This window comes from Elgaria multicarinata, chromosome 1 (genome assembly GCF_023053635.1).
Source record: "Elgaria multicarinata webbii isolate HBS135686 ecotype San Diego chromosome 1, rElgMul1.1.pri, whole genome shotgun sequence".
NCBI lineage: Eukaryota > Metazoa > Chordata > Lepidosauria > Squamata > Anguidae > Elgaria > Elgaria multicarinata.
In genome coordinates, this window is record NC_086171.1 from 20065868 (window position 1) to 20089038 (window position 23171).

General features: G+C 43.8%; 1 protein-coding gene across 1 annotated transcript in view; it reads right to left on the minus strand.

Moving 5' to 3' along the window:
- Nucleotides 1-232: 232 nt before the first annotated feature.
- Nucleotides 233-23171, minus strand: part of TMEM108 (transmembrane protein 108) — a 29578-nt gene continuing 6639 nt past the window's right edge. Inside the window, exons 2-4 of the mRNA XM_063124243.1 lie at nt 19110-20237; nt 4633-4787; nt 233-562 (exon numbers count right to left, since the gene is read on the minus strand). Coding sequence (XP_062980313.1) covers nt 440-562; nt 4633-4787; nt 19110-20237 — 1406 coding nt within the window. The 3' untranslated portion in view covers nt 233-439. The remainder of the gene's footprint in view (nt 563-4632; nt 4788-19109; nt 20238-23171) is intronic.

Here is a 23171-nt window from a genome sequence, read left to right on the forward strand (position 1 = left end):
TGTCTTTTTTGTTCCATGGCTCAACCCAAAAGAATGATAGACTATGTCCTAGTGTATCAACAGAGATGCCTGCTCTGGCCTAATCTTGTGAAATACGCTTGTGAAAGGGAAGGGAGATGTGAACAAAATGATTCAAAACAAAACCCTGTCAGGGTTGTATACAAAGTATGGCTGATAAGCATTTAGTAAGGGTTACAAGAAATGGATTCAATTTTATTTTTTTTTGCTTAGAAATAGCTTTTATTATATAAAGCTGAAGTTTGGTCTGTAAAGTTTTTAATCACACTTATAAAAAAGAGGTTGATAATTCTTGGGGAGTGGGGAGCTGAAAATGTTTCTCATAATTCAGGGTTACACAAAGGTTATATTTATAATATATATATTTATAATTTGGAAACCATAAAGATGGGACTGCAAGTACCAGAGCAGTGGAGAGGGCTCATATTTCGGACACTTGTTCACGTCCTACAAATAAGGTTTCTTGACAGAAAGGGTTCACAAGGACCATGCCGGTGTCTCTGTAATCACCATTGGCTGGGGAGCGAGGCTCAGAAAGATGGTCCTGGAAAAAGTGGGGAGAAGGGGAAAGAAAGAAAGAAAGAAAGAAAGAAAGAAAGAAAGAAAGAAAGAAAAAGAAAGGTTAAGCTTTAGGATTGTTTTGTCACTTATTCGTTCTCAGTACAACTTGTGCAATACAAAGACAGTATAAAGTCAGGCTGTGCACGGACACCCCCCCCACACATACATGCTTTGGAGGATGATCAGGAGCTTCCAAACCAGACCCACTCTGGATCCAGGTTGAGATTCAGATGCCCAAATTATTCAGACATCTGACAGGCTGGCCAGCCGGCATCTGTCTTTCTTTGGTGCCTGCCAAGCCTGCCCCTGGCTGCATGATTCCCCCCTTCCTTACCTAGATCCTCTGAGCATCTGCAGCTGTCCAGGCCTCTTCAAGAGAGTTGACATTTTTAAAATGGCAGCCAGGTACAGGTAAGAAGCAGGGAACTCACGTGGCGGGGATGTGTGTGTCCGGATCAATCTGAAGCACTCCAAATTGCTTCAGACCCAACTCGGCCCAAAGTCAACCTGCTTTGGTTCTGGGCCTATTTGGGCTGAATCAGCCTATTTTGGCTCAGAATTCAGACCCAGAGACAAAATGGTGAACAGCCCTAGTATAAAGTTGTAGTATATAAAGGGGGGGTGCAGCTGACATTTGCGTGTAGACTAGGGGTGGGTAGACTTCAGGCTCGCAGAATGTTACCAGAACCCAGAGATCCACCGGAGATCTTTTGCTTGGACAAAAGAAATACACTTAAAGAATCTGCTACTGGTTACTCCCAAGCTGTCTTTACTTCAGCAGTATAATTTGGGGTGGGGTGGGGGGTTCATTTTGTTGTTGATATTGTTAAACAACTGGGAGACAGACATCCTTGCCTATCCACTGCAAATCGCTCAGATCCTGATAATCGCTCAGATAATTAGCAGTAGATCCTGAGCTACCTTCAGCCTACCCTAAGCTCCACCCTGCAGCAAGGTCTATTCCTTTCCGTGGTGCCCCATGGATTGCGTCTAATATGGGGGAAGAAGCTCTTAATACAGTGGGTCTCAATAATCACAAAGAGGACAGTGTCAGAAGACAGAAGAAGTCGATGCTTTGGACTCTTTCCTCTACTCTTTGGAAGCTCAAGCTGCTGCAAATTCACATTGTAAAATTTCTCCTGGCATTTTCCTTCTTGGATGACATTTTGTAAAAATAAATAATAAAAGAAAAATAATAGTTAGCAAAATTCCCCATGTCAACCTCATGGGGGCTGGGCAGATATTTGTGAGAACCTATTTTTAATGTACTGGAGAAGCCAACAATGGAGTACCATGAAAGCCTTGATGAACTTTACATGGGAATGATGTTTTCCTACCTCAAAGTAATGGGAAAAGAGCAGAAGACACTTTAGTGGTAGTTGGGTTCATGTCACAGCGTTGCCACTTCTTAGGTGTGGGAACATATGTAGAACAGTGGGGGCTGGGGTGGGGAAATCATTCAACGGCCAATAAAGTGTATTTTTTGAACACAAGGAAGCTGCCTTATATGGAGTCGGACCAATGGTCCATCGAGCCCAGTATTGTCAACACTGACTGGCCGTGACTTTTCCAGGGTTTCAAGCAGGGCTTTTGTTCCCCCAGTCCTACCTGGAGATGCTGGGGATTGAACTTGGGACCTTCTGCATCCAAAGCATGAGTTCTACCCACTGAGCTGCAGCCTTTCCTTACAGCCATACTTTTAAGAAACCCTAATTTGCTTAATGCTAAAAATGGAGGCTGGTTGAAACAAGCCATTCTTCTCCCTACCTCCATACGGAGTCATGTCCATAGGAAAACCACAAGAAGAAACCAGGCCAGCTTAAAGTCTGCCCATATGGTATCCTGACTTTTCCCAATGTCAAAGTTACAGGGCAATTTACTTAATTAATTTACCAAGGGACAATGATTAAATGTAGCATTTTTAAAGTATGCTAAACATTAAATTGAATTAGTCCACAAATACTTAACAGGGGTTGGATCCAGACCTGGTCATACTTGAAGTAGACCCATTGAAATCAATGGGACAAGTTAGTTATTACTTACTTGTCCGGTTGATTGAAATTGTTCTACTCTAAGCATGCTAAATCTGAATCGAACCTCAGGACTGGCTCCAACCTCCCGACCTCTAAGCATATCAGTTACATGGATGTTTGGTCCTCACCCTACTGCTTTTTTCTCAGGCCTTGGCTCAGATAAAAAAAAGTTAGAGCATGGTAAATTTTAGCTTTTGCCAAACTGAACCATTAGTGGCAACATGTTTATGTCAGCAAAGCTAATCCTACAGCATTGCCTTTGGCAATCCCTTAGCTTTCCCTAACCTGATGCCCTCTAGGTTTGTTCAACTACAATTCCCAGCATCCTCCAGTGCTGGGAGTTAGTAGTCCAACACATCTGGAGGGCACCAGGGTGGAGAAGCCTGCCTTAGAGGAAAGTAGTTCCTTTGTACCTTTGATAAATGTGCGGAAGGGTATAATTGACATACATCTTCTCCACAATGGTGATGGAAATACCTGCAACTGTTGAATGTTTGTTCTGCTGTAATGCCATGGGATATTCTAGCTGCAGAGAAATGAATCTCTCAACAACAGAATATTCACATCAGTCCAGCTTCTGTTGAGAGAGTGGAAGAACAGTTTGGGGGGAAACCCTCATAGGGGTACTAGAGATAGGGGTACTATCTCTAGTGCAGAACTTGGTCCTTCAGCTGTTGTTGGACTGCATCTTCCACTAGCCCTAGCCAGTGCAAACAATGGTAAGGGATCATGGAAGCTGTAGTCTGATGACATCTGGAGGACCACATATTCTCCAGCCCTGCTCTAGTGAGATACATAGAGATCGGAGGCAGGGAAACTAAAGGGCAGGAGAGTGGCTGAAGAAAAAAAAAAGTCAGAACAGCTTATGATCTGAGAACCAACCTGAGGGAAGTGCAGGTGGAGAAAATGGTGACCCAAAGGAAAGAATGGGGAGGGGGATAGAAAGGAAGGGTATATAGCACTGGAGAAAATTTCTCCCACAAAAGGCTCTTTGTAGGAAGTGGCGGGGAGACTGAAATGTTGGACAGGTAGGTGGTTAAGTCAAAATGGCTAAAAGAATTGGGACAGACTAGTTAGGGGACTGAAAATCAAAAAAACTGAGAAAAAGATGGGTGGTGGAGGTGGAATAAAGGCCAAGGAGAAAGTGGGGCTGGGGTATAACTTCAGGTTGGGGCCACAGGAAGTTTATATGGATCAGGGAATTTTAGAAGCTCAAGGACTACGGGTCTGGAAGCCAAGGTACAGAACTGAGAAGGTTTATGTGCCTTCAAGAAATGTGCAGAAGGGAAAATTATTATTATTATTATTATTATTATTATTATTATTATTATTATTATTATTTATATAGCACCATCAATGTACATGGTGCTGTACAGAGTAAAACAATAAATAGCAAGACCCTGCCACATAGGCTTACATTCTAATAAAGTCATAATAAAACAATAAGGCGGGGAAGAGAATGCACCAAACAGGCAGTATAAAAGTCAGGGCAAAATCAAGTTTTAAAAGCTTTAGGAAAAAGAAGTTTTTAGCTGAGCTTTAAAAGCTGCGATTGAACTTGTAGTTCTCAAATGTTCTGGAAGAGTGTTCCAGGCGTAAGGGGCAGCCGAAGAAAATGGACGAAGCCGAGCAAGGGAAGGAGAGACCCTTGGTCAGGTGAGAAACATGGCATCAGAGGAGCGAAGAGCACGAGCGGGGAAATAGTGTGAGATGAGAGAGGAAAGATAGGAAGGAGCTAGACAGTGAAAAGCTTTGTAGGTCAACAGGAGAAGTTTATATTGGATTCTGAAGTGAATTGGAAGCCAATGAAGAGATTTCAGAAGTGGAGTAACACGGTCAGAGCGGCGAGCCAAGAAGATGATCTTAGCAGCCGAGTGGTGAACAGAAACCAACGGACTGATGTGAGAAAATTCTGCAAGTTACCACTTCTCCCAATGCTGTAACACTGTGGGCTGGCAACCTATCAGCCAAGAAGGAGCAGAATGACTGAAATCCAGATATTGATTTGAAGTAATCTTACCTCTGATGTTTCAAGGGACTGGATCTCTCTTGGTAACTCCACAGCATGTCTGTTGAAGTAGTCCATGGTGATTGCGTTGTTCCAGTAGCTCAGGTTGTTTTCTGGGTTAGATGTTTTCTTCTTTCTTCGCATGCAGCAGACAGTCAGTAGGACAGCTGTTGGCATAAACAAGTTGAGAATTTATTTGCACACCAGTGGGAAGCGAAGCAGTGATTCGACTGCTTGCATGAGCTTATCTGGAGCAATCTGCTCTGTAGGCACCTTGGTCGCTCCAGCCCCCCATGTTGTGGCCCATGACTGCGTGATGATGTGATGGGTTAATCATACCATCGGTGTGTAGGGGTGTGTGTGTGTGTGTGTGTGTGTGTGTGTGTGTGTGATCCTGCCTTGGCATGGGCAGGGAAATGTTAGCCCTTTCAGGTCTAAGAACAGAAGAAGAGCCATGCTGGATCAGACCAAGGGTCCAGCACTCTGTTCACACAGCAGCAAACCAGATGCCCAGGGGAAACCCACAAGCAGGGCATGAGTGAAACAGCACCATCCCACCCATGTTCCCCAGCAACTGATGTCTATAGGCATACTAACTTGGATACTGGAGGTAGTACATAGCCACCAAGACTAGTAGCCATTGATAGCCTTCTGCTCCAACAATTTATCCAACCCCCCTTTTAAAGCCATCCAAATTGGTGGCCAGTACTACATCTTGTGGTAGTGAATTTCATAGTTTAACAAAAAAGAATATATTGGTACCTATATTTTCATACCTGTATTCTCTATACCCTTAGAAGTCATGTTATAGTCTGTTTGCTACTCCCTGATGCTACCAGCTGAAGTAAATGCTGTCTCTGATATCCAGTGCTAACCATGGTGAGAAAGTGCCTCAGAATCTCTGCCTGACAGTCTGCAGCTACAAATTGTGTTTGTAAAATGTAGACTTTTAGTTTCTTCTGCCATTTCCACTTCCGTTTTCCTTCGTCACATACATGCATGTTGCATGAGGCAACCTCCATTACTTCATATTTAAAATAGTCTTCTGTTTATCCAAAGAACTAGTTCTTTAGATGTTATCCAGCAGAATGCCATCCACTGCCTGTGGGTGTCAATCACATGTCCATAGAAGGAACAGATTTTGATTTGTTTACAGCTGGAAGATTTATGACATTGAGGGCACAAACCTATGCAAGTTTAGACATAAAAAGGGCTCATTTTCGGTCGGAACTTGCGTATTGCACCTTGAGGCTACAATCATGTACACACTTACCTGGAAGTAAGTCCCATTGAACTCAATGGGGCTTACTTCTGAATAGATATACATATAGGGTGACCATATGAAAAGGAGGACAGGGCTTCTGTATCTTTAACAGTTGTACTGGAAAGGGAATTTCAGCAGGTGTCATTGTTATGTATGCAGCACCTGGTGAAATTCCCTCTTCATCACAACAGTTAAAGCTGCAGGAGCCCTGCTGCCCTCTTTTGTATCTGGTCATTCTAGTATAGCTCCTGCAGCTTTAACTGTTGTGATGAAGAGGGAGTTTCACCAGGTGTTGCATGCATACAAAGAACACCTGCTGAAATTCCCTTCTCTATGCAAGTATTAAAGATACAGGAGCCCTGCCCTCCTTTCCATATGGTCACCCTAATACATAAGATCACACTAAGAATGCCATGCAAGGACCTCACAATATTTTCAGAGCCCGGACCAAAGGGAATACACAATTACTTATCCACTGACCATTTCTGAATCCTGATGGTGCCTTTGAAAACATACAGCAGCATATTTATTCAAGGAACTGATACCTTAGGAGTGCAATGTGTAATAAACCAAACTGCTGGCAATTCTTGACACTTGGCCTATTCACATGATCATGGTGGGAGGGCGGGTAGGGAAAGAACACTGCAGAGATGGGTGGGAAAACCCTCACAAGACCGCAAAGCAATGTGGTTCTCTTACCCCTCCCTTCAGAGTACTCCCTGCGTTGTCCTCGCACGCCAGTCGCTGAATATCCCAGTGGCCGCCACAATGAGAATCAAGTCGCATCGCCCGCTCCATCTGTCGCTATGCAATGGTGACCATAGAGTTTGCTGTATGGGCTAGAGTGTTGCTGGAAATTCCGGATGCTCTAAGCAGCTGCCTCAATGGTCACTGGTTTTTATCAACCGAATGCCAGGAATTATCCACACTGCACCCGATGCATGACACAGAAGCCAGTCCAGGGACCCTTTCTCCCATTTTAGAGGCTGCGTACCCAGGGTGGGTAATGCATCAATCTTGGGGGATTGGGAAAACACTCCCCCACACACACATGTCACTCTAACCCCATGTGGGTTACTCCTGAATGCAGCCCACAATAGGTTGGTGTTACATCTGAACTGAACCACTGTGTTCCTACTGCCCAGTGCACATTGCTCCCAATATCGGCACATTATTTCAAAACAATACACTCAGGGCCTTGTAACCAAGTAAACAATTATTCTACCTATCTAATGGTTAGGTTCTAGGGGAATTAAGGCTAAAAAAAATCACAAGAAAGCTCTGTGTCAAAGGAGGAAACTAGAGCCTTTTCTAGATGAGGCTTTTAATGTGCCACTTTACCAAGGTTTCTGCTTCTAGATTGTTTGTGAGGTTCAGATCAGATCCTCTACACATGTTCTTTTTCCTTCTCTGCCTTTCTATATGTTTCATTACATAACCTCTAGGTGGCACTGTGGTATAGTGGAATTGCACAATTACGCTATGGTTTCGTTCCATAATTCCCTGATATACCAGACTTTCACCAATAAAAAAACCCACAAAAATGCCTGGAAATTATGGGAGAGGCCTTGGAAGATTATGTTGTTGTCTAACATACCCACAAACTACCATGAATGAGGAATCATAAGCACATGATAAATGTTCAGTGTAGAAAAGCTCTAGAAGAGACATGGTAGATAATGTAACAGTCACCCAACTAGGTTTATTTTTAAAATAAAAAACAACCACGAGGTGGTGAGTATAGAAATGGGAGGGGGGAAATTGCAGCATAACCCTTCCTACTCACGCCATTTTACACTCAAACCCTATCCTAAGCTGCTTTTTCACCTCAGAGGACAAATATGTATCCCACTCCCCCAGATGAAAAAGCAGCTGGGAAGGTGGAGAGGAGTTTGCACGGGCATAGGGGAAGCCATCATACCCCCACGGCTGCTTTTCGCTGGGGAGGGTTCTAACCGATCTATTAACCCTGTAGTGGCTGCGCAGTGGCTCTGCATTATTTAAATGATACAGCCGCCAACTTGCAGCCACATCAGGATTCCCCCCACCGAAGGTTTTCAAAGTGCCAATTTACGGTGACTTTTAGCTTTGCTCAGGGTTATCCATGGAAGTTGAGTAAAAGCTCAAGTTGGCTGGAGAGAGGGGCTGTCTTTTGTGGTTGTTGAGATGGGAAAGTGTGGGAATGCAGGGTAGGGGGCAGGCTTTTCTGGCCAGATAGCTCACACTCCCTCCTGCCCCATCTAACTTTATCAATTTAGCATTGCAGCAGCGATGCTGCAGGCGGCATATAGAAATTCCTTAGGAAAAAACCCTCCACCTTTTCTGGGGAGTGTTGCATGTGTAATAGCTAGTTTAGCCCAAATATTCTCCTCAGTCTTGTAGGTATCACAGATTACATGTTCAAGTCAAAATTCATAAGCACCTACGGTTCTCGGAATAACATGCTTCGCAAAGGCTATTCTTGAACTAATATTGCCAACGGGGTAAATCTAATCAGGTTTCACAGCACGCTCTCTTCTTATCATGCTCTCTTCTTAGGGAGGGGGGGGGAGTGTGATAGCATAATCATATCTGTTTTGATTTGGATCAAGTGATGCCTTATCTTCTTATTACCACTGAAAAAGCTTCAGAATCTGGGCAATTTCATCTAAGCCAGTCATAATCGCTTTGTGAGGCACACTCTTTTGCATTGTGTAGCTGTGGCAACTCAAACACAGATAGGAATTGTTTTCAGCTGAGCCCTACCAAGCTCCCTTCCTGTTTTATTAGCAAACACAGAGGGGCTGTCTGCACATAATAGTAAGCTACCATGAGTTAATTTTTCCTTGGGCTTAGTGGAGTATTCCAGCCACCCTTTTGAATACACAAGCAGCAACAGCTCACTTGTAACTTGACATGTCATGTGAAGGGTTGTTTGAGGGGGTAGAGATAACCCTCAAATAACCCATAGCTTGTTTCAGGGATGCTTGAGGGTTATCCTTCAAACAACCTACGATTTCAAGTTTGCATGACACAGCAAACCACGGCAACCAGGGGTGCCCATAGTTGCCCTGCATTTCACGATAGCCCCACAGCTAAATTAAGCCACGGGCTGTTGTGTGGGGAAAACCAGGTCATTATCATAGAGTTGGAGGGAGTCTTGTAGGCTATCTAGTCTAACTTCTTGCTCGACACAGGAAATCCAGAGCTAGAGCATCCCCAACAGATGACTGCCCATAAAATACTTAATCTGAGGGAAACATTCAAAACAGCAACAACACACTTTTATTTCAGATTTGTGAATGAAAAGTGTTGCCCAGTGGACAGAAAGAATACAGGTAGTAGGTGGGCGTTGCTTGGGATATTTTGACAAATATAGGAAGTGCAGTTATCCCGGATTTAAAACTGTTTCCATCTCAGCACATCAACTTTGAACATTATCGGTATGCAGAAGTCAGAGCTTCTCTTTCAAGGAACAAGAACACGACTATGGTGAGACTGTCAGTCGGATGGGCTCATTCCACTCCTGCCTTATTCAAAGGAAAACGTGGGCTGGTGCTATAAATCTCTTTGTTGAATTAATAGAAAGATTGTTACTACTGCTTTCAGTTTCAAAACTGCAAGCTATTATGATGCCCACCACAACAGTGCAGAGAGAGAATCCTTCAATTTCCCCATTGCCATTCATTCCACTCCTACCATACAAATTATTTTAGCCCTAAGCAAACAAGTGTAGCAGTCCCAGGGTGGCCGTGAAAATTGCTCTCTGTATAAGTGCCTGAAGGACACTGAAGGACAGATCCCCTGGACACTTTTCCCTTTCAGGGTTTGTATATGTGGGTGCTGTGGATCCTGAATCAACAATCCTTGAATTTACAGGCAGGGATTCTCAGGCAATGTTAGTTACACTCCCATACTCTGGTCATTTTCAGATTAGCCTGTGCTGGCCAGTGGTGTAGCAGAGCCAGGGCTCGCAGGGACACAGCCCCGGCACTTTTTGATTAGCAGGGACACTGGCAACATCGGGATTTCCTGTTCTCTCTGAACTTAACTAAAATCCTCGCAGTTGCAGGGGGTGGTGGGGGTGGTTGATGGAATTCTCCAAGGAGCAATATATTGTTCCCTGTTGCAATGCAAAGTATTTTGGGGGAGGGGGAGGGGGAGGGGGCTTGGCCTTGAATGGGCAATTAAGACCTATCAACACAGCTGCCTGGAGATTTAGACTCTTCTTGGGGTGTGGCTATGGGAATGTCGTGATGAGTGCCTGCACTACAAAATTCGCCACTATATTACTGGTGCTGCCAGTAAACCCTGAACTCCATTTGCCCTCAGAAGATACCTGTAATGATAAAAATATAGGGTCGGGGCCAGAGTTCAGTTGGTTGCACTACAGTCCCATTGACATCAATGGGATGCTAGTTGTGGCTTTAACTTCAGCCCCATTGGTTTTGATAGGAACTAAGCCTGGATTCAACATGTTATTTCCACAATTATCTACCCCAAGATTAAATAGTTCTGGAAACACCCTTTGTTCAATTTCAGCCTGCATTACTGCTTAGTCACTTCAAGATGTTACAAAAGAGAAGCTGCTTTTTTACCCCCAGTGGATCAAATAACAGCCTGGTGGGGAGGGGAAAATTTGTATTAGAAAAATGGATGGGAGTGGGCAAAGATTAAAAGTCCTTCCCCAAGTGTTGCTGCCCTCTAGATGCTCCCTTCCTGCAGATGCTTTCAATTGTGGTTTTTTTAAATCATTGGTTGACTATCATGGATCTCCTGTTAAATGTGTAATTTGGCTCTCATGTGAGGTTAAAGCCTGCATACAGTTGTGTGTCTAATTTCAGTACCTATTGGATAGTGCCAGCAATATTAAAGGTGAAGAGAAAAAAATCCTGTTTCCTTTTTTTGGAAGGGCTGGGTAAAGGGTGATTATTGATCAGCTGCAGGAGATTATTGCTCAGGTGGTCCTTTAAGAAGGGGAAAAAAAGATTCAAGGTGAATTTCCCTCCCTTCCTTGAAACAGGATGAAAGCTAGAGCAATGTTAGCTCTGAGACGGGAAGGGGCAATGTGTGGCCCTCCAGATGATGTTGACTAAGGATGATGGTAGCTGCAGTCCAACCACCCCTGCTTCAAGAAGAGCCTTATTGGATCATGGTCCATCTAAACCTAGCATCTGCTTTCTGATAGCTGCCAGCTAGATACTTCCAGGAAGTCCACAAACAAGGCAGGAAGGTAACAACTCTCTCCCACTGTTTGTGCTGGTGTTCAAAGTTGGTTATAGTGCCTCTCTCTGAACTGGGAGGACCTACTTAGCTCTCATAGATAACAGTAATGATAAAGTTCTCTTCCATGAAATGGTCCTCATTCTCTTTTAAGGCCAATACCAAATACTGTGGCAGTGAATTCTGGGTTGTGTGGAGAAAGACTTTCTTTTGCCTGTTCTGACCCAGAACCTGCTGTCAATTTCATGGAAGGATCCACATTCTAGTAGGGAGACAAATATACCCCCCTCCCCCAACATCATCACACGGGGGGGGGGAAATCATTGCTTCTCTGCCCCCACTTTTGTCCCTCCTTACTTCCTCTTTCTGCTCAGAGGGAAAAGAGGAAGTAAACAAAGACCACATGGACCATTTGTATCTCACAGCTTTTCGTGCACACAGGAGGAGACCATGGCACATTCCGTTTTTGTTTTTTTTAAAAGTTGGATTAAAATGGGTCTATTTTGCGACGGAAAAATGAGCTGGAGGCAGACATCATCATTTAAAGGACGCATGCACATCTGTAAGTGGGCAGTAGTGAGCGTGCAATAAAACGCTCGTCTGGTGAACCTCTCTCTGTCTATCTCTGCTTTTCCCACACCATTCACAGTTCGTTTATTTAGACTTGAACAATTACGAATGATGTTGACAGAGAGATTTCTCTCTCAAATTCTCTTGTAATAGCAGGGAGAAACTAAGGGGGAAGAAGGTAGTTCCTTCTGCGTTTTAGAAAGGGCCGGGGAGCAGAGGAATATTACTATGTGCGGCAGAAATAGATTCGGATTCTATTTGCCCACTTTCCATTTTCTATTTCCATTCCCAAAGAGTCACTCTATTGGGCTGAGTTTATTTTATTTTGTTTGCTGGACATCTGAAAGCACTTTCACTCAGAGAGGCCATTCTAAATTGCTTAGATACTTAATTACAGGGCATCTGTTAAAATGGAATGAAGTTCTGTAGCTAGCCTTTGGGAAAATGTTAGCTTTGCTGTTTGTCAAATTGTAGCTATGTTGCCAGCACAGTATCACATTCGTCTCTGGTGGATTGCAAAGACAGTTTCACTGCATATAAGCCACAGTGATTGCTCTGGTGGAATGGCACTAAAAATGAACCCCAGGCTCTTTAAAAAGTTTGAAACTTATGTCTATGGGTTTATACTGGCCTTTTAGAACAAATAATCTCAGTTCAAAAACCTCATGGCAATTTTTTATTTTTTTTTAAAAAAAGATACAGTAAGTAGTACAGAGCTGTGATATTATAGCTTCAGCTATTTAAAATCAGTGCAGATTTCCTGCAGATGTGCCAGTAAAGCAGCCTGATGCAAAAAGAAGGCAGTGCCTCTGCACCTCTAATAGTGTTGCAGAAGATGGAATTTTGGCAGGTATAAGCTACACCTGCTGGAATTTCCTCTTCTATCCAACTATTAAAGGTGCAGGGGCTCTCTTTTCTATGCAGCTACCAAAGCTGCTGCAGCCCTTTTGCATCTGACTACCTTGGCCACCAGTCTTTTCTGCACTGGGCCATAGCTCTGTAATAAGCCTAAGTCCCATTGATTTCAATAGGTCTACTCTAAGGCTGGATCCAATCTATTGTAATATAAAATAGGGCACGATCCAACCAAAGGTATGCACTTTGAAGTTTGGCTGATTTCAATGGGAGATAATTCAGCATGTGCTCAACACTCCCATTCAAAAGGGCTGGATTGTGCCTTTGATGATTAGAAATAGCCACTACATGAATGGGGTTTCCTAATTCTTCAAGTACCTTGAGAAATTCAGTGATGATATACTTAATGGTAACCACAATAAGATTTATTTTCCTGAGTAGAGAAGGCAAACTGGAGAGATCTGTTCAGTCTAAGAGTGCCATCCGGTGACAACATGTACTGATGCAGCCCCCTAGACATCACCGGAGTAGTACCTATTTATGCAGGAATTGACTCACATCTTAAGAGCCCCATCTACTGAATGGGATGGTTCAGGGTCTTCACTTACATTGTAGTAGCAAAGTGCACCTAAACTTTGCATTTGCAAAAAGAGGCATTGCCATCCTGTAAGTCAGACCTCCTCAACCTGGCACCCTCCAGATGTGTTGGACTACAACTCCCATAACCCCCTAGTCAGCACGCAACTGGAGGCCCCCAGGCTGGAGAAGGCTGTTGTAAGCTGAACACACATGTACAAATATGCTCTTTGCAGTGAAATGGTCAAGTAGGGTGAAACCTGTCTTGCTCCAGGGGAAAGACTACCAAGTGCAGGCATCCAGGACTGCAATCCTAAATGCACTTACTCGTAGGGAGTACACCCCATTGAGCAAAATGGGACTTTCTTCTGAGTGTACAATCTGAGGTTTGCACAACTATGAGCGGGACAGGGAGAAAGCCCAGGTTTGGCTGTGGGATGAGCCATGAAAAGCCTGAAGCCACACTGTAGTAGCAACCTTGTCCTATGGCCCTCTCTGTGGTCCTGCCCCAGTTACAAGGATTGTGCCTGGGATGTAAAGAAAACAGGGCCAGACTCTTCTTGTGAACGAGGCACAATGTGGGGTGGGTGGTTAGAGAGTCTGAAACCCATTCATAACCTAACCCTTTATTCATTTCTTGAGGTAATAATAAAAGCAGGAATTTTGAAGAGTTCTGCTTATGTGAAATATGAGCTAGAACAGGACCCAAAAGAACATGCCATGCATCTTTTGTGTTCTGCTGATACGGCCACACCACAAGCCTACCTCCCGCACACATCAGCAGAAGCAGCTAAATTAATGCACAGTCATGAATCAGAGTCACAGTTTTCCATCTTCCTGATTGTCTTCATGTCACCCTTTAACTGCAGAAATGTTTTTGATGTTTTGGCTTGAAGGACTTGGATTCCAAGAACTCTTTTACAGTAATTTTGTTATACGTTTTGCCACTCCACGTTTTGCAGATGGGAGCATATGATTCTCTCTCTCTCTCTCTCTCTCTCTCTCTCTCTCTCTCTCTCTCTCTCTCTCTCTCTCTCTCTCTCTCTCTCTCTCTCTCTCTCTCTCTCTCTCTCTCTCTCTCTCTCTCTCTCACACACACACTCACACACACACACACACACACACACACACACACACACACACATTCAAGGCTGCATGAAGGACATCATAAAACCAACTGGAATGATGACATGATGAGAATGCTGATCAAGGCATTTTTGTGGTTAAGAACTGAATGCCACTGAGTACTTCTTAACAGAACAGCTAACTGCCTCCACTAGGTAAATGGGGAACACATGCCACAGAGTCTTTGCACTTCATAATGTATTGGTCAAAACCACACAGATTTTGGAGTAATTTCCTTCTTTCCTGGATGACCAAACTCAGTGGCCTAAGCTGACAAGAGGAGCTGAAAATGTGCTTTGTTTGATGTGGTACTTCATGGCTGCTCTCATGATTTGGTCAGGATGTTGGAGAAACTTCAGAGCCACAGAAAATAAATTGCTGTGGACAGTTCTGTTGTCCTTCTGCCACTTCAGTATCGGGAAATGCTGTGTTCTGGAAATTCATTCTTGTGCTCTATTTATGGGCACGGGAACCCTATACTGAACCCTATGCTAGAGACCCACACTTCTCTGATAGGTACATATCCTACTGAATTCGTTCCTTTGCCTCAAATCACAAAGGATAAAAGTAGTCATACAGATTTATTTCATCCTACCACCGCATAAAGATGAGGTTTTTTCTTCTTCTTCTCTTCCTTATGATGGGAAGATTAGCCACATATCCTTTCAAGTGGAAATGTGGCTACCATGACCCTGTAATCCGATTAGGGAATGGTCACCATTATTCTCATTGTGAGTTTTCAAAAGACATCATGGTAAGAAGCAGAATATGCGCAGAGATGCCCTGACAAGCTGATTATAGCACAGGCCTGATTCAGTCTTCGTGATCAATCCAGCCTAAACTATGGAAATTCAAAGTGACTCCAATTGATAAAATGGCTAGTTACCTTTAAGGATGGGGGGGGTAAATGTTTTAGGCCATGGCTAGACCAAGGCTATATCCTGGGATTGTCCTGGGGTCATCCCTGTTCCTGTAAATTACACACAGGCATCAATAGACTTGCAGTGGCTGTTGAGTTGTGGGAAGATGAAATGTGGCATCTATACAGTATATTTGCCTTGTGTCCTGAAGGTGGCAGCAATCTCCTTACTGTTAGGTGAACTGTGGTGGAGTAGAACAGAAGGCCAAAGCTTTCTGTGAGGCTGATTTTTCAGGGAAACAAAGCAGGCTGCCGTGGTAACAGGGCACACAGGAGCCCAAAGTGGTCTCTGTCCATCAGGGAGAGTGAGTTATTTATCTCACATGATTTTGATGACAAGTAAAGTGACTCATTTGGGTGGGCCTTGGTGTCATGCCCTGGTATGTAATGCATGCCTTTCACCTTGAGAGATGACAGGAGAGCGGCATGCGGAGTAAGCAGAGCTGAGGCAAGATTATACTGTGACGACAGTTATTATGTGTGATCACCCCAATGTGACACCATGAGTGGCACCTGCCTTGTGAAGCAGCCAGTTCTCTGAATCAGAGGTGGGAAAGAAGAAGTGGGAGCTCACAACTAAGACTAAGCTTTTCAGGGGGACAGAAAGTAAATGGAGCAGACCAGCTGTGGACTTGAGGAACATGTCTCACAGCAACATCCCTCATGAAAAGCTACTTACAGGCCAGAGACAGAAAAAAATAGCTTGAAAGCAGGGATGGGGAAGGCATCACCTTCCAGATGTTATTGGGCTGCAATTCCCATCATCCCTCACCATTGGTTGCGATGGCTGATTGGAGCTGAAGTTTGGCAACATTTGGCCCCTATCCCTCTTTAAAGGGAGCTAAAGGGACATGGTGTGCGCAATCATTTCTTTTGTCCCATTGTCATCTCCGGTCGAAAAGGTTGTGCAGGTTTTGAAGCACTTCAAAAACCTGCAAAGGCTATGATTGGGGCTGAGATCTAGAGAGGAGCTGTGCAAATGGAACTGTTGGCTTTTAAAATTGGAGTTAATTTTTCTGGACCATTCAGCTTTTGGCACTGTATTGAGATGGGCTTTTTGATCTGATGTGGCTGCCTGTGGACTAGAAAGTGAACTAAAGATGATACATGTTACCTAGACTTCCAGCTCTGTAGAGTTTTCTGTCATAAAAAGGAAAGAGTATAACAAGTCTGCTTTGTCAGTCACACAGAATGAGAAAAACAGGCAGAATTTATTGCCCTAATCCAGCAATTCATGGTGTGTGTGTGTGTGTGAGTGAGTGTGAGAGAGAGAGAGAGAGAGAGAGAGAAGGGGGTGGGAAAAGGTGCTTTGCTGTGACTATTGAGCCCTACTTCCAGCAGAACTACCCAGATGAATTTTAAACCTAAGAATTTTAAGATGTTGTGATTGTTATTTTAATATTGTATTGGTTTTATATGCTCTTTTAACCAGTTTTATGTATCATATTGTATCTAACATTGTTTCCTGCCTTGATCCAGAAGGAGAGCCGGGTAATAAATAAATAAATAATAATTTACACCAGAGTAGTTGCTAGGATTCAAACCCATAGGACACAGCATGGCATAAAATTTGCATATGCTCATTTATATCTGCATATGCAAATTAAGAAACAAATACTAAGATTTATTTAAATGTCACAAGAGGCAAGATGGGCAATTAAAACTTCCTATCCAAATCACACCCAACAAAATAAATTCTCAAATTAATCTGCACCCCACTATCACATCTCCAAACCAATAATGGTTCTTCAGTTACAATTAATTTGTAATAGCTGTGGGAAGGTGTGAAAAAAGGCATTAAAAGGAATGGCTGATAGGATTTTCATAAACCCCCCCCTCTCTCTCTTTCTCTCTCTCTCTCTCTCTCTCTCTCTCTCTCACACACACACACACACACACACTAAAAAAGGGAACTTATGCACCAAAATGGATGCACAAAAACTTGACAGAGCACTAATTCAGAAGGGTAAATCAGTGGGTCACCAGCAATTGATTTTCCAGTTTCACCCAGATCCTACTCCAAAATTTGTTAAATTCTGTTTAACTCCCACACTGCAATTCATCTATCATAATTACTTCTAGAAATTAAATTCAAATACAATAAAAGTTCTATTCATGCATTATCAATCTGAGTAGGCTAAATAATGCCCTCTGGATCAGGCACTACTTTCATCGATCAAACTTAAATATGTGAATTCTAGCTATACAAAGTCGTTGGGCAAGCTCAGTTCTTTATTTAGTATCCTATTATTCTACCTTCAGGCTCAATGGATGTGTATGCTCCGAATGCAAAGGAAGCATCTCCTGTGGTGTTCATTGAGTAAGAGTTTGAGCTCGTTCTGAAAGAGCATTCTGCATCCACAAGATGGCTCCTGGAGTATGCACATTTGAAAACTTTTTGGCTTAAATCAATGCATCTTGCTTGTAAAACCTCTGATGATGAGAAGCTGATGGGATTCATAGATTGTTTTAATCATGTGGTTATCTACAAGCGAGTCACACAGATGCCCCATTCTGGTAAAACCTTTCTGTAGGCACATCCACAGAAATCGTTCCAGGGGTTTCTGGAATGGTGATGAAGTTCTACCAGTAGTAAATGTTTTCACAGCAAAGAAAACATTAAGATCCTAGTCCTCAGTAGGCAACCTTGGGGTCATATCAGATCATCTCAGTTGATCTTCTATCTAGTGGAAGAGATACATGGGTAGCTTGCCGGAAATGACCATCTGTCTGGCTTGAAAGAGCAGCCTCATGAAGAGTTAGGAGGTGTGTTTTATATTGTTCCAGTAAGTGCTCTTTCAATTGTCACCCACCAGGCATGGATTTTTTAAAATCAAATTTTCTGGCATTTCATTTCAGACACTCTGTATAATTCTATGTTCTCATACCAGGGAAGCTTAAGCAATGCACTTTAATATAGCCAAGGGGAAACACTTTCAAACCCTATCCACCAGACAAATTAATAAATAGAAATATTGCCCATTTCTCTCATACTATTCTGTACAGTCCTTTTACAACTTCATTGGCTGCCAGTCCAGGTCCGGGCCCAATTCAAAGTTCTGGTACTAACATACAAAGCCCTAAATGGCTTGGGGCCAGGTTATTTGAAGGAACGGCTCCTCCCATATGTACCTGCCCAGACCTTAAGATCATCCACAGGGGCCCTTCTCCGTGAGGCCCTGCCAAAGGAAGTGAGGCAGGTGGCTACTAGGAGGAGGGTTTTCTCCACTGTGGTACCCCAGCTGTGGAACGAGCTCCCCAGAGAGGTCCGCCTGGCGCCTACACTGTATTCTTTTCATCGCCAGCCGAAGACCTTTTTATTTTCTCAGTATTTTAACATCTAAATTTAAACTTTGCTGTTTTAATTCTGTATTTTAATCCTATATCAATTTCTGCTGTGTGGTTTTACCCTGGTTGTGCTTTTTATATTGTATTTCATATTTGTTTTTTTAGATTGTTGGCTGTTTTATTGTGTTCTTAATTGTTTTAATTTTTGTGAACTGCCCAGAGAGCTTTGGCTATTGGGCGGTATAAAAATGTAATAATTAAATAAATAAATACAGGTGTCCTTCCTGCTCTCATTCAGATCACAGCTTTCGAAATGGGGCTGCCATGATTTCTTGCAACACAGTGTGAGCATTAACATGGGGGTCATACGGAAACCTGGCACCTGGGACACTTGAAGCAGCAGGTACATGTGACAGGTGACACCTCCAGGGAAGGCAGATCAGAGTAGGATGGCCCACCTTACAATGTAATTGGAAAGATTTAAGATAAGCCTTCCCCAACCTGGTGCCCTCCAGACAATTTGGACATCAACTCCCATCAGCCCCAGTCATCATGGTTAACAATCAGGAATGTTGGGAGTTGTAGTTCAAAAATCTGGAGAGTGCCAGGCTGCAGAAGGCCGATCAAACTTATAGCATACCTCAGCAAAGTAACAACAACAGCAACAACAACAACAACAACTCAACTTACAGCATGAAGATATGGGTACGCTGATGGCCAATACGATCCATGCTATATCCACTTTGCTGAGACAAATGGTTGCCCTGTGTTGGGGCTTGTCCCCCTCTGTGACATGAGAAATGTTCCCCGGCTTGCCAGGATTCCGGGTTCCAGCAGGTACCAGTCTGTTTAGGAAATTTTCTGTTGCTGTCGAAGTGGAACTCGGCAGCCAGGTAGAGGGCTCTGTGGAAAGCGCATCGCTCGGCAAGCTGGTATTATGCTCAGAGGGATGCAGTATGACGGATGTCCCATGAGTAGGGCTTCCTGTCGTATGCAAGGAGGAGCCGTTGACATCCATGCTAGTTTGACCAGAGTGAGCAAATGTTGCTGCTGCCGCTGTTGCAGTCCCAGAGCTAGCAAAAAGAGGTCCCTGGTTTGTACTCTGGTTCGATGTTACCCAAGAGTGATTTTTGCTTAGGATATCCCATATGCCATACTGCGGGGGTTTAAAAGGCACTGTCACCATTTCTGAAACCGTTGCTGGGCCAGTTGCTGGGGTGCTGAGTTCAGTTTCCTGCGTAGCCGATTCTGGTGAACTCCCTTTTTCTGCTTTGTTAAGGCCTTCTGAGGTATCACTGTGGAAAGATGCAACTGAGTCTGTCGTGTTTACTGGCAGAATGCTGCTTCTCCGGGTGCTGTAGGCTGTAGGCCGAAGCAGAAATGGATGATGTGGTGGAGACCAGTTCCTGGTGGTAGCAGGAGAATGCAGTTCTGTCTTTAGATAAGGCCCTGTCAGTTCTGTGGAATTGCCTTGAACCATCTGGAATAGTTTCCCTTTGGGGCGAGTCTTTCCAGAAAACAAAGCACTCTGGTTGTATAAGTGATAGGGTCCTTTGTTGCCAACAGGATGGTTGCTGGATGGTTTCTTCTGGTCAATTGAAGGAGCAGAAGTCTCCACTGGACTGGCGGAATGAAAGCCTGCAAGAGTTGTTGTGGACAAAGGTTTGGCTGTGTGATGGCCTTTGTGTCCAGGAGTTGTTCCCATAGCTGAGATATTGATATTGTCTGTTTGGAGGCCCCTGGATGATGCCAAGCTGGGAGACAATACCTGAACAGCAAACACCAGTTCTTCTGTCAGTGCCAAGATCAGTAGAACACCTAGAAGTAGATCAAAGTGAAAGAGAGATTGGAGTGGAAGGCTAGCAAAACATGGAACATTTTCCATAAGATCATAGGATGGCCGTTCTGGAACAGAGGTAAGGTTGTCACTTACACAGCGTCAAATAATGAGGACAAGAGGGGATATGTATGTGCATAAAATCTGCATTTGTTACTATGTACGTATAGACTGAAATTTAGAAATGATCACTATTATTTCAATGGAAATGCAATACATCTCACCATAATGAGGAATATTGTGACCAGGCAATCTGTGTGCCTGCTCCAGCTGTTAAGTGTTGATGGACAACTTCATGAACTCTAATCTCCTTCTTAGGGGGTCTTTATCTTTAATTTTTGTAAACCGTCCAGAGCGCTTCAGCTATTAAGCAATATAAAAATGCAAAGAATAAATAAATTTAAACCAGACTTGGACTGGATGGCCCTTCCAATATGAGACTCCTTCAAATAGAGGACTGACCTCTGTAAAGTAGGACACATGGCCATCCTAGCGTGAAGGCAATACAAGCTAGATTCCTCCATTGAGGCAGGATGACTTGTACACGAGGTTACGGACATTCCATGTGTTTATGAGCGATTCTCTGGTGCAGAATATGGCACCTAGAGGAAATCAGCTTTGATTTAAAAATTCAATAGGTTTTTCAATAAACCCTTCATGGAGAAGCTTATGAAAGTATAGGAAGTGCACAGGAGATGGTGATGCAACTTGTTATCTTACCTGGATTGCCGTGTCTTTAATCCTTGGCTAAGGAAGTGTGTGTGTGAGAGCATGAAGGTAGATTTATTGCACACTATTTTACCCCACTCTTAGGGTTCCATCACACACAATTCCCCCCCTGCTTTGTCTCCATGTTTTTACCTCCGATACTCTTTCGCTTGTTTGCGCCTGGCTCTTTTGCCCTCCAGTTCATTGGTTGCTCCTACCCCCCCCCTTTAACATGAAAGGTCCTGTCAGATGAGTATTTCAACCAGAACACCTTTCTGCGCGGCAAAAATGGAATGACCCTTTAGTTTGGCTCTTTGGGGGCATCGGGAGAGTAGAATCCTGTCTCTGCAGAGATTAGGGCATTGTATGATTTTTAAAAAAGACACGCTTTTGAGCCTGGGATGCAAGGTTGGGGTTTTATATGGAGGCTTGGAGCCAGCTGCTGGGAGAGATGGCTTTCCCCTGCCAGGACCTGATGCAATCCATTCAAGCCAACAGCAAGGCTCCCATCACAGCACACGCCTCCAACAAAGGAAAACACACTTAGGGAAAATAATCCAGACTTTAGGCATTCTAGGAAAAGATGGAAAAGGCTGGGGAAGAGGCGAGGTGTCAGCAAGACAGGCATGGCGTCATGTGGGTACCGTGCTGCAAATCCGCACACCAGGTATGGCAAGAGTGCACTAAATCGCTGGTGTGATGGAGCTCTTACTCCAAGCAGAGCAGGGCAGTGTACCTGGGGTACCCCCACTTTATCCTCCCAACCATCCTCCCTGGGTCAAACCTAACACTGAAACCACTTCAGTACCCTTGCTCACCATGGTGGTTGTGCAGAATATGCACAGCCTTGCATATGCAAAAAGATTAATTTCCATTGTTCAGATCAGGAATGGCCAACTGGAGGGGAGATCCAGGCCTGTAGCAATTTTGTCCCTGGCAGCTTGAACCCATACTGAAGCTCATAAGGAAATAACAACAACAAGAAGAACACTTGCAAGTTGAAAGAGAAAGAACAGAGATATTCCACAGGTTATAGTTTTGGATTTTGTAAGTGAAATCCTGGCTGAGCTTGAGCACATGATCTCTCTGACTGAAACACTTACTCCTAAGAAACAAACAATGAGTCTCGTTGCACTTTAAGCATGAAGAAATGTGTTACAACAAAAGATTTTGTGGATTACAGTCCACTTCATCAGATGCATACAGGGTTATCCTGAGTTACAGAAATAGATACACAGGGGTAGGGATGGGGATTGTAACCAATGAGGTTTACAGAGGGAAATGTGATGGGCACCAATTTGGATGGCTTTAAAAGGGGATTGGATAAATTCCTGGAGGAGAAGGCTATCAATGGCTACAAGTCCTGATGGCAATGTGCTACCTCCAATATTGTTTGTATCCGTTTTCTTAAACTTACTTTTTTTTCAGTAATCCTATATACACTAGTTGCTATGGAACATGAGTGGGAGGGTGCTGTTGCACCCATGTCCTGCTTGTGGTTCCCTGGTCGACAGCTGGTTGGCCACTGTATGAACAGAGTGCTGGATTAGATGGACCCTCGGTCTGATCCAGCATAGCCCTTCTTATGTTCTTAAATGATACGCAAAAACTACAAGCAGTGACAATGGCCCTTTCTACATCTAAGGATTATCCCAGGCAAATGGAGGGATCATCCCTGCCTGCTCCCAGGACCCCCTGTATGTCATTTGGACGTACAGGGATGATCCCGGGATATAGGCATGGTGTAGACATGTCCAATGATGTTCTTAGTAGTGGCCATTCACAAAACATTTGTTGCTGATGACAACAACTTGGTATTATGTAAGCAAATTCACTCATGGATCCAGCACATCCACATTTCCCCTTTCCCCCGTCCCCCGTCCTGCCCTTTTTCTCCCTCCCTGCCCCTTTTCTGGAGTAGCTGTTGCAACCCTGCAAGAGGAGCCACCGAAGAGCTTTCTTGGATTCCCCCCTCCTGAGGTCATAGCTGTGTCTATGGTCTTTGGGTGGGGTGGGGGAATCCACAGTAACCTACACTCCCTGGCATGCCTTCCCAGGGACCACAAGATCACACTGTCCAAGTGATGAAAAAAATCTGAACACTTTATTTTTATTCAAGCCACAAGAGATAGAATTGAACCTCTCGATGAATCATAACTCTGTGGTTTCTCATTTGAATCTCCTTTTGAAGTGCGTGCTGGGAAACT